The sequence below is a fragment of the Bactrocera dorsalis genome, chromosome 1 (assembly GCF_023373825.1).
Source record: "Bactrocera dorsalis isolate Fly_Bdor chromosome 1, ASM2337382v1, whole genome shotgun sequence".
In the NCBI taxonomy this organism is placed as follows: Eukaryota; Metazoa; Arthropoda; class Insecta; order Diptera; family Tephritidae; genus Bactrocera; species Bactrocera dorsalis.
The window spans coordinates 87388838-87404042 of NC_064303.1; the positions used below are offsets into that span (position 1 = coordinate 87388838).

At 36.7% G+C, this 15205-nt stretch overlaps 2 protein-coding genes across 10 annotated transcripts in view; one reads left to right on the forward strand and one right to left on the reverse strand.

The window, feature by feature from the left end:
* Positions 1 to 15205, forward strand: part of LOC125775787 (uncharacterized) — a 327611-nt gene that overhangs the window by 62514 nt on the left and 249892 nt on the right. The window lies entirely within an intron of this gene.
* Positions 1 to 15205, reverse strand: part of LOC105229173 (GTPase-activating protein skywalker) — a 165466-nt gene that overhangs the window by 41590 nt on the left and 108671 nt on the right. For 2 of the 9 annotated variants that reach the window (XM_049446539.1, XM_049446535.1), the window contains exon 1: positions 9729 to 10257. The exons of 5 other annotated variants lie outside the window; for them this stretch is intronic. In XM_049446539.1, coding sequence (XP_049302496.1) covers positions 9729 to 9891 — 163 coding nt within the window. In that variant the 5' untranslated portion in view covers positions 9892 to 10257. Of the gene's footprint in view, positions 1 to 9728; positions 10258 to 15205 lie in introns of those variants that run through there. 2 more of the 9 variants (XM_049446541.1, XM_049446542.1) reach the window with 2 other exon arrangements.

Below are 15205 nucleotides of genomic sequence, written 5' to 3' on the forward strand. Positions count from 1 at the left end.
GGTTCATTATAAACAACTTTACATTAGAGCTCATAAAAATGTTTTCGTCAGGTTTTGAGATATCGGAATGAAATTTAGTATGTAGGAATGTTTCGATATTCTATTGATAATTTGTCGGAATTGTCTAGACCGGACAACTATAACACATACTTCATATTCAGACTTCAACCCAAAAATGGAATGGTTTTTGACCCATCTTAGTCTCTTAGGCAAAGTTGTTCAGAATGATCAATAGCATATTGCCGGAATACGCGATTTTATCGCAAAAAATTGGCCCGCTCTAATGTACAAACATATGTACGACTCTATGTACATAAATTAATACAAGCACATGTCCACATGTGTGCTGACAAACAATTATCGGACCTGGGGCATTGTCATATGCATCGGCTAGATTGATTGCTGATGGAGTTATCATTCGAGCGCTGATACAATTTTTTTTATTGACATACATGTGGTACTTACGATAAAAAACTGTGAAGTGTCAAGGCATACATATGAGTATATATGTATGTATATTTAGGCTCTACAGTACTCGCGTATTTACTAAGTTGAGCTGAAGTTTTTTTTCGTGTCAATAGCGATAAAAATAATTTTAAAGAAAACTTTAAAAATGTTATATATGTATGTATCAATGTATTTCTTCTTCTTCTTTATTGACGCATACAATGCTTACGCGGTTACAGCCGAGCTAACAACAGCGCGCTAGTCCTTCCTTTACGCTGCATAACACTAAGTGGAGCTTTCAAGGGTCCTTCCTCTTTCACTGCTTTCCCGATAAATACTGCGTCGAATACTTTCAGAGCTGCAGTGTTTTCGTCCATTCGGACGACATGACCTAGCCAGCGTAGCCGCGGTTTCTTAATTCGCTGAACTATGTATGTCAATGTCGTCGTACAACTCATACAGCTTCTCGTTCTATCGACTGCTGTGTTCGCCATTTCAAAGAACCATAAATCTTTCGAAGAATCCTTCTCTCGAATACTTCTACAACTTCGAAGTTTTGACTTTCCACAGTGACGTGGGAGCCAAGTCGCGAATGCGACTGGCATATGCCAGCAGTTGTACACTCTTATAGAAGATGAACCTTCTTGAACTTACACCGCTTCACTTGGTCATCGGTCAGGTAGCCAAACACACCCTTCTGCAGATAACGGCAAAGCGGTGGGAAAAAGGCAAGGTAGTCTCATCCCAGAGGATGGAAAGGATAAGTGGCAACTTACCATTGGCCCTCCTCCGGAGGGATAGTGCTATCAAAAAGGTTAACCTCAGAAAAAAGTTTAAGGTTACCCTCGGCAACAAAGACGATTGGAACGACTCCAACCTCGAGATGCTGTTGAGAGAAAGTACTATGAGGTGGTACACCGATGGCTCGAAAATGTCGGAGGGAATCGGCACAGGGATCGTGGGCCTACGCACTAGGCTCTCCATACCCATGAGTGAGTTCCCGAGCAGTTTCCAGGCAGAAGTTTATGCTATAAGCCGGTGTATAGAAATAAACCTCAATCGCAACTATCGCAATGAGCGAATAGCCATTCTCAGCGATAGTCAAGCGGCGCTAAAGGCGATCAAATCGCTTCTAGTGCAGGAGTGTAGGGATAGGTTGAATAGCCTTGCGGAAAGAAACCGGGTACACCTGATCTGGGTGTCTGGACACAAAGGTATAGCCGGCAAGGAACTAGCGGACGAGCTCGCCCGTTCCGCGGCCTCCACCAGGATGGTAGGACACGAACCCTTTACGGGGGTGGGTCCCCACACCATAAAGGAGCTGCTCCGTAAAGAGGAGAGAGTAGGCAGGGAGGAGTATTGGCTACTGGCTCATGGTATGAGACCAGCTGTTAATGGGAGGTTACAACCTGAAAAGGTTCAAAATGGTAATAAACCTCCCTAGGAACAAACTCAGGCTGCTAGCCGCATGGTACACTGATCACTGCGAGCTAAACAGGCATCTGCATAGCATTGGCCTATCAGCTTGCGCCAGCTGCCGTTTCTGCGATATGGAGCCTGAAACCCCGGAGCATCTGTTGTTTGACTGCACAGCAATCTGTGGACACAGATCTAAGGCCCTTGGAGTATTGTTTCCGGATAGGGATCGCATTGCCTCGCTACCGCCTGGAAGTCTACTGAACTATATTAATGGGCTGGGTCTAGGCGAGTCAATGTGAGTAAGGAGAGGGCACAATAGACCAAAGGTCGCAGTGCATTCCTCATCATTATTCATTGTTCATCCAAGAACCTGCTCATTTGTCAGAATCGGCGATATTAGACGACTATAGCCTTATAGCTGCCTTATAAACTGTGCGATCCAACTCAATTTTCTGTATGGATAACTTTCTATTTGTTCAGGTATCTTCACGAAATTTTGTAATGGATTATTTTCGACGGCAATCCCCATAACCTCCGAATATTCTAAAGTTCTCATAAGGAAACTTTTTCCTTCGTAAATGGTATTATAGCTTCGTTTTTTCTTGTAATTAAAGAACTGACGTCCGCAAAGCAATCTTTGTTCTACTAAAACAACGTAAACGTAAGTATTTATATTGCTCACTGGCTTATTTTATTATTTATGACTAATTAGTTAAATGATTTTTGATCGATTGACAACTTCATATATACCTGTACGTTTGTCAGCTGAGCGTCACTATCACACGCCGGCGTTATCACTTGATTTATGATATAAACAAAACTCAATTGGGGCATTTCGTCGACTGCTTTGTACATAGTGTATGCATTGATAAACAACACTATTGTGATAAGATTTAACAGTTATACATATGTATGTATGTATATTTGAGCAAAAACTCATAAAGTGGCATGTGATTTTACCGTTGTGTTAATTTGTACATTTGTGTTAATATGTTTGTTAACTATTTATGAAGGCAAAACGATTTCGCTTGATTTTCAAGTGTTTTGCAAAATGATTGATTTGAGCAATAAACGCAGATTACTGTACTAATTTTAAATGCTGTGCTAGTTAGTTAGCGGTTATTGCCTGCAAATGGCTTATAAAAACTAGTAATCTTTAATACTTTTTAATACTTTCATGAAATCAAGGGAAATGGACCTATAAATAAACCAATGAATTAGACTGATAAAGCAAAAAAAAATATTTTGGGTGTAATCCACGGGAAGCGAAAGAGAATTTACAGACGATTTTAGATCAGAAAACAGTAGTGGGATTACCGGAACATAGCCTAGCTCAACCTAAGCCTATGACAACGACATTCAAAAAACAATTAAATACAAGATGCATTGGGACCAACTCAATTTTATCACTCCACATTTTATAACTACCCGTTTCTGTTATGAAACCTACCAGAACTCCGATGAATAGATTGCAAAAGGTTCCTCACTGTATATAATATATTGAAAGGGGTCTATAGCGGGATCTTCGGTTTGTGTTCTGATGCCAAGAATGATAGAGATAAAGATTACGAGAACTTTTATTGCAACTTTTTATTTAGTTTAGGCTGTGACAGCTGTGACCAGGAATGAAGCAACAAAATGCAAGCGGTGCCGTAATAAATTTATGTCTTAAAAGAGACAACACAGAAAAACTGTTCACAATTTACATGCCATTTGACTGCTGGGTCTCATAGAAACTTTAACAGAAATCTCTGGTAGCGCTTTCGGGTAAATAACCGGTTATTTTACCGATGTGTGACTGCGTGTAAGTTATTGGCGCAGCTGGGACTCATAGAAACTTTAACAAACGAGATTTAGGCTAATTACCGGTTAATTTACCGGTTATCTTACGTATATGTGACTACGTGGAAATTACTGGCGCATTTTTAAGAGGTTTGACAGCTATATATTTTGTTACTTCGTCGTACTGCATATCGGTAAAGCCAATTAATAGACCAAAAATCAAAAGCGGATAGATTTGATAAAAAAAAAAAAAATCGGCGCAATAGTCAAAGGATTCATGAAGACTGCAGACGAAATTAATGAAAAAAATTAAAGAACCTTAAAATCAAAATTCCTTGAAAATTTTACGAGTGAGGAAGTTTCAAGTCTAACTTAACAACAGTCATCCCAAGTTTGAACTATTGCGACTCGTCATCTCAAAATTTCGTAAGAAATATCGTTAGCGACAGAAAAGACTTACTAAAATGCGTAAATTCCTTTGAACTGTCTTAAAGTTATAAAAGCGGACCTACTTTTTAATAAAATATAGTTATATCATGCAATACTGACCACAGTGAAACGTACACAATCTAAGTACCTAACTTCAGAGACCACATAATAAAAATTCATTGTTAAGAATGCATTTTTTTCTGTAGAAATGAGTCAATTGCTATTCATGACATTCAAATGACGCATATATCTGTCACAGAATGACGTCTGCGTTCTTTAAAATAGACACTTAGTCAGGCATTAGCTCAAACACATACATTAGTCCGAACCCAGAAGAAACGCAAAATTTTTTTATGATCTCAAGCTCATAGAGTAATCTTATGATGTATAGGTAATTTTTGGTGCGTTTTGGGATTTCAGGGTTCCAGTATCGGTAAGCACAAATTTAATCGAAGAAAAATCTTTATAGACACACATTTAAGTTCAGATCTCAGAAAATTCTGTTGGTGCCTAAATGGAGACTACAATGTTGATCATCAAATGACTATATAGTATATGAAAAACCCGTGTTCTATGAGCCAAGCAAAATTGTATAATACAAAATATTTACTTTTTAACTAATTTTTTCACTTTTTAACTACTTACTGCTCAACTTGCGAATTAGTCGCTCGCAATAGCACCAGATCGCTAACTGATTTGTGAAATATGACACCCATACATTAAGCCAACCGGCGAGTTAGTCAGACATGCTGGCTGACAGTTAACGCATGACACTAGCTTCACAAGCGAATAGAGTGATTTAAAAGTCATTGCTTTGTAGAGTCGTAACCGAGCACGCTGCCCGCTCGAGGCAGTATAATTAAAAATAGTGCTTCTTACAATGCAATGTTTTGTAGGCGCGAATGCACAAGATCGCTTACTTTCGCGGCGATTAACCGCAAGTTGCACTACACTACGCAGCCGCAGCGTACGTAATGTGTACCCTCCCTCACGCTACCAGCCAAACGAAAATTAACAATGTAATGCAATATAGGAATTTACACTTATTTTCTAAAAATCTCTATATACATATGTATGTGTGTTTCCATGTATTTATTTATATGTTGGAATGTATAACGAAACCGCTAAATCTGATTTTTGTTTTATTTTTATTGCTTTAATTGCAATGTGTGATTATTTCACCGTTGTCAGATTACAAACTTTCTATAATGCACTATTTCAAGTGATTTTTGTTGTTGCATTTGGTTATTAATCGTCAGCGGGCGGTATTTTCAATTTGCACTTTTTTCATAATTTTTGTTTGTTTTACTACAGAACTTGCCCAAGCGCAGTTATTAGCGTGCTAAATATCATTTTATTATGTCATTAAGGTAACTTAAATTTGCATGTAAAAAATCGTTTCCACTTAACCGAGTTAAGCTGATCAAATTACAACAGCAAGCGAGGAATTATAGAATTAAACATAAAAATAAAACAAACACGAAAGGCAAAAAGCAAAAGTCAGGCACACAAGTCACAACAGAAATATAAATAAATATAGAACTATGTACATATGTATTTAATAAAGTATGGGTGATCCAAATAGAGGTATTTTTTCAATAGCTTTTTTTCTGACAGATCACGCGTGAGTCGTGTCAAGTTGTCATACTATATCGCTTCTCTATTCTCTCTTGAAAAGTTCCAAGAAGATATGAAGTTTATGAGCCAAATTTCGTTCAGCGATGAGGTTCATTTCTGGCTCAATGGGCACATACATAAAGAAGCAAAATCGCCGCATTTGGGATCTGAAGAGATTTAAGAACTGTCATTTCATCGAGAAAAAACAACGGTGTGTGACAGTGGAATCATCGGTCCATAACTCTTCAAAAATGATGCCGGTACCAACGCAATCGTCAATGGCGAGCGTTATCGCGACATGATAACCAACTATTTTATGCTTGAAATTGAAGCTTGTGACCTCAGTGACATTTGGTTTCAACAAGACGACGCCACTTCCTACATACATATCACATCAATCAATGGCTTTATTGAGAAAACACTTTTGTGAGCAGATAATTTCACGTTTTGGGCCGGTCGATTGGCCAGCAAGATCATGTGATATTAAATCGTTAAGACTTTTCCTGTGGGGATATGTAAATACCCCCGGACAATACCGCTTCGATTCAGGCCTAGGAGCAAAACATCACGAGTGAAATAGCTTGAACGAGTCATCTAAGACGTAGCAACGGCCAATATTTGAAAGAAAGAATGTTTTTTTCGAATGATAATAAATATTCCCCCTTATTTGAAATTTCTGTGTTTGTTCTTTAAAAAAGTAGGGAGCCTCGAAATGAATCAGCCTTTATCATATAATATTATATACGTATAAATCATCAGCGTGACTAGCTGAGTCAATTTGGCTATTGTCGTCTAACAGTCTGTATATACACGAACTGGTCTCTCAGTTTTTGAGTTATGGAACTGAAATTTGACACAAGCCTGTTTCTCTTTAAAAAAATGGCTCATTTGTCAAAATCGCCAATATCGGATGATCCAACTCAAGTCCTTCTATTAGAAAATTTGTTTACTTGACGAGATATCTTCATCTAATTTGGCGCTGATTATTGTCGAAAGTATCGCTACAATCTCTGAAGAAATAGTTCAGATCGGACCACTACAGCCCATAGCTATCATATAAACTGGTCGATAAAATCAAGTTAAAGATCTTCTCATCACCTTTAGTGCTATAAAAATGCTCTTGTAAAGGTATTATACCATTTTTTCTAGTCTCTATTATATATTAAAATTTTTTGAGATTGGTTAGTATGTATATAGAGCACTTAATTGAGAGTTTTTAAGCAACTCACTTAAGCGCATATCTGCTGTTTAAGTGATAATTGAGAACTAATTATTACTGCTGATTAAGTTATTTAAAAACACTCAAATTAGAAACTTGTTAAAAAATAAACTAATTTGAAAAAAAATGTAGAGAGAAGTGGTGAGTATTATCTTTCAATTAGTTTTACGATTATGGAAATAATGCATACATATAACCAATTGGTGCTACGCTCTCTATTCCATACAACAAAATTAATTAAGTATTTTGCCGTTTCGCTAGGGTTGAGCAGTTAAACTACTGCACAGGTGCGAGAGTATTATTTTAAATCTATATAAATTAGGAATTTAAGAACTTTCAAGCTTTAAAAACTGAAAACAATTGAAGATAGAAAGATAGGAATTTTAACAACATTAACATTAATATTATCTGCAGCACGTGGTTGAATTTAATGCAATCTTGAAAGGTGCTAACAGTATCTTTTGTGATAATTCGTAATTATGCACACATATTTATATACATACATACATATGCATATCTATGGCGTTTTTGCTGCTTGATACTTGAACAACTTTAATCACGTGAGTGTGCAGAGTGCTTTAAGCCAGCAAACACAAGAAAAAGACAAATAAAACAAAAACCAAAATACAAAAAAAGGAAAACAAAACAAAAAACAAAAACAAAACAAAAAAACAATAAAAAAATAAAAGCAAAAAGCGCGCAGACCAAAAATTATGTATGAATTTTTAATTATATCTATCAAAAACCGCAAAATGCAAATCTTTTAAGCTAAAACTTAGATAAAAAAATCGATAAAAAATGGATAAAAAACGCTATTTATTGGTTTTGAAACGTCTGCTCTTTTATGTAAGACAATAAAATGGCATAAAAGAAGAAATAAAATAATGTAGATTTTAATTTATGAGTACAAATAAAATGAATAGTATTGGCGGGAATACGATTTGTAGCGACAGTTAAATTTTCTGGTTTTGGTTATATTAATTTTAAGTACTTTTTACAACCCAAGCTTTATGTAAATTCTATGACGAGAAAATGGGAGAGATACAACATCTCCAATTCCAATACTTCCCATTTTATTTTAGTATTTTTTCTTGTTAGTGATTATCAATAAATTCGACTGAAATTTCATGTTTACAAGTCACTCAGCGAAATAGATTGCGTGTTATGAGTTGAAGGGAGCTATTTTATCCACGAAAAATTGTTAATAACCTACCGTGGTGCATTTATTATGGCATAAAAGTGTATAAAAACATTATCTGGATTTTGATCGGTTAGTTAATATGGCGACTATGTCCTATATTTAGCCGGTTCAAAGAATTTCTTCGGAAGTTGGATAAAAATCTATGCCAAACGACATGACCACACTTTGTCAAATAAAAAAATTTTCCATAGAAGGACATGATTTCGGTGGATTGGTTTATATGACAGCTACATATGTATGTGCTATAGTAGTTCTATCTGAACAAAATGTTTCGTGATTATATTGATGTCTGAGAATAACGTATGCAACATTTCGTGACAATGCCTGGTCATATAAAAAAATATTCCTCACAATAGCTTTCGTTTGATCGGTCAGTTTATATGACAACTAGATGGTATAGTGGTCCGATCTGAACAATTTCTACAGACTTTACACCATTGCGTTGGAAAATATCCCACGTAAAATTTCGTGAAGATATCTTGACATATAAAAAAGTTTTCCATAGAAGAACTTGATGACATAATGGACCGATATCGGCGGTTCCGATAAATGAGTAGCTTCTTCGTGTGAAAAAGACATGTACAAAATAAAAGATCAATATCACAAATACTGAACAACTAGTTGGATTATATACGGACGGACATATGTATAAACGAACATGGTTAAAGCGACACAGCTCGCCCGTTCATCATTTGCATACATATCGTGCTAAACATCGAGGCAAACTTAATAAACCTGGTTCAGGGTATAAAACAAGTGAAAAAAACTTTGAAATTAAAAAAGAAAAATTTAAAAACAAAAATAAAGAAAAAAAATAAGAAACAGAACTAAAAAAAAAAAATTAAAAAAAAAAATTTAAAAAAAATTAATTAAAAAAATAATAGGAAAAAAATAAAAACCAAAAATAAAATATTAAAAATAAAAAATTTAAAAAAATAATATCAAAATAAAATTATTATTTCAACCGTAAGGAATACAATCTCAATCATTGAGTATATTAGCTGTGTTCAAAACACATTTTTTTCGAAAATTCCCGTGCTTTGTTGACTACAACTATTAAGATATGTTATCAGCTGGCGAATTCAAATTTGAAGTAGCCACCAACTAATTCTTCACGCAGTTTCAACTGTAAAATGCGCTATGGTGAAGATGTTGTGTTCACTAACGAAAAACAGCTGTTCAATATTTGTAAACAAGTTCAAAAATTTTGCGTTGGCAATGCCTAAATTAAAATTATTTGCAAATATGTAAGAGATGCAACAAATTAGCAACAATTCAGCGATACGAGACCTTAAGGCGTTATTTGGAAAAGAAGCTTTATATAATATGAGAATTTTTGGACTAAAAATCAGTACGGACCTTAAAAACCGTAACTTTTGTGCACAAAATTACCAAAATAACAGTTTACAGCTGGCAAAATACAACACTGCATTTGACTTGTGATTAGTATCCACGTCATTCTTCTCTTCACTTAATTTTCGCTTTTGACTTCAAATAAATAATAATATTTTCTATGAAATAAATAATATTTTCAACCAAATAAAGAATGACACGAGTGCATTGGGCGATGAGTAAATGTCACCGAATAATCTTGACAGTATCTGTGTTGTTTACCTGGGCTAAACTGCCAACAATGGCATTTCGTTGTCATATCTGTGGTGCTGGCCGCAATGAAGAGCGGCATTTCGAAAAATTTATCACATTCTGGATCCACGTAAACACTGCTGCGCCGACTGAAGTTGTCCATGTCGCGCAAAGCAATGATTTTGCCAACCATTTTGCGGCTTTTTTGATTAAAACTACTTGATAAAAAATTTACCGACACTTAATTGTTAAATTGCAGTTGCTGTTTGTTGTTGTAAACAGAATTATTTTGCACTTATTTCAAAATACACAAAATACAATTTTTCATAGTTTTCTTCAACGCGAAATTGCAGAATTTCTAACCCGTAAAGCTCATGCTTTTTTGTTTTACTTATCACAATAATTAGCGCGATAGACGACAGCAGCTCAAAAGTATCTGCAATGTGTGACGGTGGCTAAGCCTTCAATTTGCACATTTTCACCACATTTGAGTCATGCGCTCCGAGTTCTGTTTCTTTTTTGGTGTTTTTTCTAATTTGTTTTTATTAATTTTTTTGTAATTATTTTAATTTCTTTTAATTATTTTAATTTTTTTTTAATTATTTTAATTATTTTAATTATTTTATTAATAATTTTTTTTTAATAATTTAAATTTTTTTTATTATATTAATTATTTTAATTTTTTTAATTGTTTTAATTTTTTTTAATTTTTTTTAATTATATTAATTATTTTAATTTTTTAGAATTAATTAAAGTATTTCCTCAATTAGTGTATCTTGTGTCTTTGATCGCTTTTGTCGTCGAAAATTTCAGTTGCCGATTTCGTTCGCCGTTCACTGTCGCATAGGTAAAAGGAAAATATTTTCACAAATTAGTTGGTCACAACAACAATAAGAAGAAAATACTATAGCAAATACTATGCTAAAATGCACAGCACTAATTCGTAGCGCTCGTTTTTGTCAGATCTATGTTTCCACTTGTTTTACGTATCACGTCAATTAACTTGTTGTATTTGTACTGAATTGAACGCGCGCGCGCCACCTTCGCTGGCACTGCGTTTGAGTACTGTTCGTTTACTAGCTCGGTGATCGAATGCCGACCGTCCCGGTATTTAGAACAAGTACGCGACAAAATATGCCATGCACTCGTAAAAACGCGTATATGTATGTATGTATGTATGTATAGAAGAGGAGATACCCACAAAGATGCCTCCCCACAAGCACTATATATAGAACGCTAAACACTGCTTGGTAATCTCGCGCGCTGCTCGCTCGCTCATGACCCGGCTTACTTGTTGCTGTTCGCCCATACGAATGTGTGTGTATGTGGTGCGAGCGTGCGATCAGCTGCTCTGCTCTGCTAGAGGCTTTTTTCTCATTATTGATGTATATAACGAAATGTGTAGCGAACGGGGGAGCAGCCCTAACGTTAAGGTACTCAAAGCTTTTGCCTGTACTGTAGTACCAATGGCACGAATGATGAAGATGCAACATTACCTTTAGTTCACGAAAGGTTGAAGTGATCGCTGTAAGCGCGACGTTCGTGACTCGACTCTTCGACTTGTTGCTCTTTTGCGCGCGCAGCGCACTCTCTTTCTTCGCGCGCCACACACGCACTGGCGCGTAATTTTCAAAGTGTAGCGCGAGGGGGTGCACAGTGAAAGCTCAAAGCTTTTCCACCGCTCTTGTGCTGCTATTTTGCCGGTTGGCTAACAAAGGTCGCGCGCAGCGTGTTTGTAAAATGTGCTCAGCGCCGGCGAGTAGCTGATTTTTCAGCTTCATTTTCTAGTATTTTGTTTACGTACAGCGTTGAGCGAGTGAAGCGAACTATCGCAGTTTTTGTTTTGACGCCGAATTATATGACATTTGGCATATCTTGTTTTTTATTAACATGTTCTGATGATTTGTAATCTCTCAGCGGTCTACGAAAATTCGTAATTCAATATGTGATCCCAAGCCACAAGCTGTAAAGGGTGCCATCATCGTGTTTGGTATGTGAGCGCTATAAAAATGTTACTTAATTCGCTTAATATCTTTATTTCAGTTTTAGTATGTGCAAATAAAGCGCTTAATTCTGATTACGTGTGCGCGCTAGTGATTCATAAAACTTTTATAGTCACGGCTGTTTGAGTTTTTACACAAGATGTGTGAATAAACAAGCTTGCGACAAGCAAAAACAAGGGAGCGGCGACATAACGATAGACATAACTTTAGGATCGTCTTAATCGTCTCATGATTGGTTAGCAAATAACGGCATTTTATATAGCAAATATTAGCAAACATTATCTCATTTATGTAGACATATTTAGGTATGCGCCGGAAGAATCCAAGCAAATGGATCGGTTCTAATTACATATCGTGATCGACGTTCTGTACGACAGTCTACTTATCTCCAGAGAACACAGCACATGTTCAGCACTAAGGGGTGGACCAGGTTTGGCATATCATCACCGAAACACTTCGCCTGAACAATGTATAAATATCGTTCAACTTTATCTTTTCAACTTTATTACGAAAACGCTTCGCTCAACTTATGGTCAACATATTCCAACTGAGCGTACTGTTCGCACCATCATCACCCATTTTGAGACCCAGCATTCATTATTGGATTATATTCGACCGAATAGACCATGTCCACCACGCCACGAAGACCGTGGAGAGTCGATTCTTCGCCGTTCGCAGCAACGTGGACTGACGTATGGAACGACTTGTGCAAGAACTGAAGCCACTCGACCTTCCCAAGCGACATCGCTTAGCTCAATGAGCTTCTGAAAAGTTCCAAAAAAGTTCCGACGTTTTTGAGTCAAAATTTTGTTCAGCGATGAGGCTCATTTCTGGCTCAACGAGTATGTAACAAGCGAAATTGCCGCATTTGGGATGGTCCAGCTTCGATTCAGGCCATGGAGCAAAACATCACGCTTGTCATTCGCCAATTACTAGTGGAAATGCTCCAATAAGTCATCGAAAATTGGACTCAACGGATGGACCATCTGTGACATAGTCGCGGCCAACATTTGACAGAGATAATCTTCACAAAATAAATGCCAAATAATGTTTTTTTCGAATTATAATAAGCATTCCCCATTAAAATTGAAGTTTCTTTGCTTTTTTGCCTAACGTAGGGAAACTCGAAATGGATCATGGCGCCGCGAATGTTTACCTCTGACAAAAGAAATGGTTACAAATGAATTATTCGAAGTATTGTGCATCGCTATACACAACTTTTTCCCATAATTCTGGCAAAGCTCGAATACCATTACGGTAAAACTGTTTATCTTGTGATGCTATCCAAGATTTAAGCCATTTTTCGCTGTCGTCTTGTGAGTTGAGCTGCTTCTGAGCCAGACCATGTGTCATCAAACGGAACAAATTATAATCGGAGAATGCAATATCTGGGGAATATAGCGAGTGGGTTAGGACTTCCCATTTAGGCATTTTCATATAAGCTTCAAGAGTTTTGAGAACGTGAGGCCGAGCGTTGACAAGCAGCCGCATCACTTTTTCGTGATAATATTGAGGTATTTATTTTTCCTAGTATTGAGGTCATAAGGAACCCAAGTTCATTGTTTCTGAATCATTTCCAGCGCTTGTAGACGCTTTGATATGACTTGGGGGGTGACACCCAAGGTTGAACCAAGCTCTTCTTGCGTTTGTGTGGGATTCTCATGAAGCAACGTTTCCAATTCTCCTTCTTCGAAGCTTTTTGGCCTTCCTTCACGCGGAGGGTTTTCAATATCGAAATCGCCGTCTTCGAAGCGACGAAATCAACTACGGAACGTTGTTACACCGGGCTCAGTAATTTCGTAAACTTTTTAGAGTACCGAATGTGCTTTAATCACTAATTTCTGAAAAAAGAATATCAAAACTACCCGCAAATGTAAAAATCGGGCATATTCTGGAATTCGAAAAATATTTAATTTTTTTTTGAAATAAAATTCTAAAAAAAAATATCTACATATGTATGTAGTATATGATATATAAACAGTTAAGACACAAAAAATTAGTACATACATACAAATATACATATGTACACATGTATGTAGGTAATTGCCTTGAGCGTGTGAAAATTTCGGCATTTCTCGCCGACTCATCCAATTTTCTACGCCCACAATTATAGCAGAGATTTGTAAATATTGGAAGAATGACAAAATAAATACACACATGTCACATGTATATTTGCGAAAACAACTGATTTTATATAACACCACGAACCTCGCACAACTTTCGCCAAAACTAACGAAAAACTGCACAATTCGGCGAAGAGCAAAACAATTGAGCAATTTCAATTGACAGTTGCGTACATAAACAGCGCCAGTGACGTAGAGTGACGAATCTTCACACACTTTTTGTTGTTGCATTTTTGTTAAATTAATTTTCTTCAATTTGTGTGTCACACCATGTCAGCGGGATGTGTGGTGCCTAAGTCACTTCAATGATTTCGGACGCACGCACAAGGCACACACAGCCACAAAAGCATACCACACATATACATATGTACATATACTTAAATATATAAATAGTATATACAAGTGTATGTTCATACATGACTTCAATGTTGTTTAGGCACGCGCGTGCAACGTTGGCTGCCAAAAATAAGCCGCCAACCACAACAAACAAATCATAAATTCGATTCTTTTTTAGCTTCGCTTATGTACGAGTACTTTTCTCAGTGATGAGCCGTAAAAACGATACGATACGCACATACACGATAATGTACGAGCTTTCAGCTGATTTTTGCATCGCCTCCAACGAATAGCAGCGCATCACGTGAGCAGCTGATTAGTAAGGCGAAGAAAGGGGGGACAAAGCGAAGCGAAAGAATATACATATAGTCTGTAGAAGCTAAAAAATATGTGCCAACAATCAAAGTACGAAACTTATTGCTTATTTTAACGGCGAACGACTACTATTTTCGGCAACATTCTAGAGGCGACACATACATATTATACATAGGTATACATACATAAGCACTTTGCTCTACGAAGCCCAGCTTGGAAAACTTAAGTGTGAAAAACATTTTGCGAACTTCAAAAATAAAAAAGCTGGTCAAATTTAAGATACTAAAATTTTAAATCAATATTTCGAATCTCTCACTTTAATCAACTCTATCAGCTTATCTTTATCAACTTATGGTCAACATAATCGGCCTACTGAGCGTACAATCCACAACACCATCAGTCATTTTTAGACTCAGCATTCATTATTGGATAATATTCGAATAGACCACTTCTAGCACGAAGTGAAGAAAATATAGCAGCCGTAGCTGAGAGTTTACGCGAAGACCGTGGAGAGTCGATTCTTCGCCGTTCGTAGCAACTTGGACTGACGTATGGAACGGCTTGTGCAAGAACTGAAGCCGGTCGACCTTCCCAAGGGACATCGCTTTGCTCTGTGGGCTCTTAGAAAATTCCAAGAAGATCCGACGTCTTCGAGACAAATTTTGTTCAGCGATGAGGCCCATTTCCGGCCCAACAGGTATGTAAACAAGCAAAATTACCGCACTTAGGA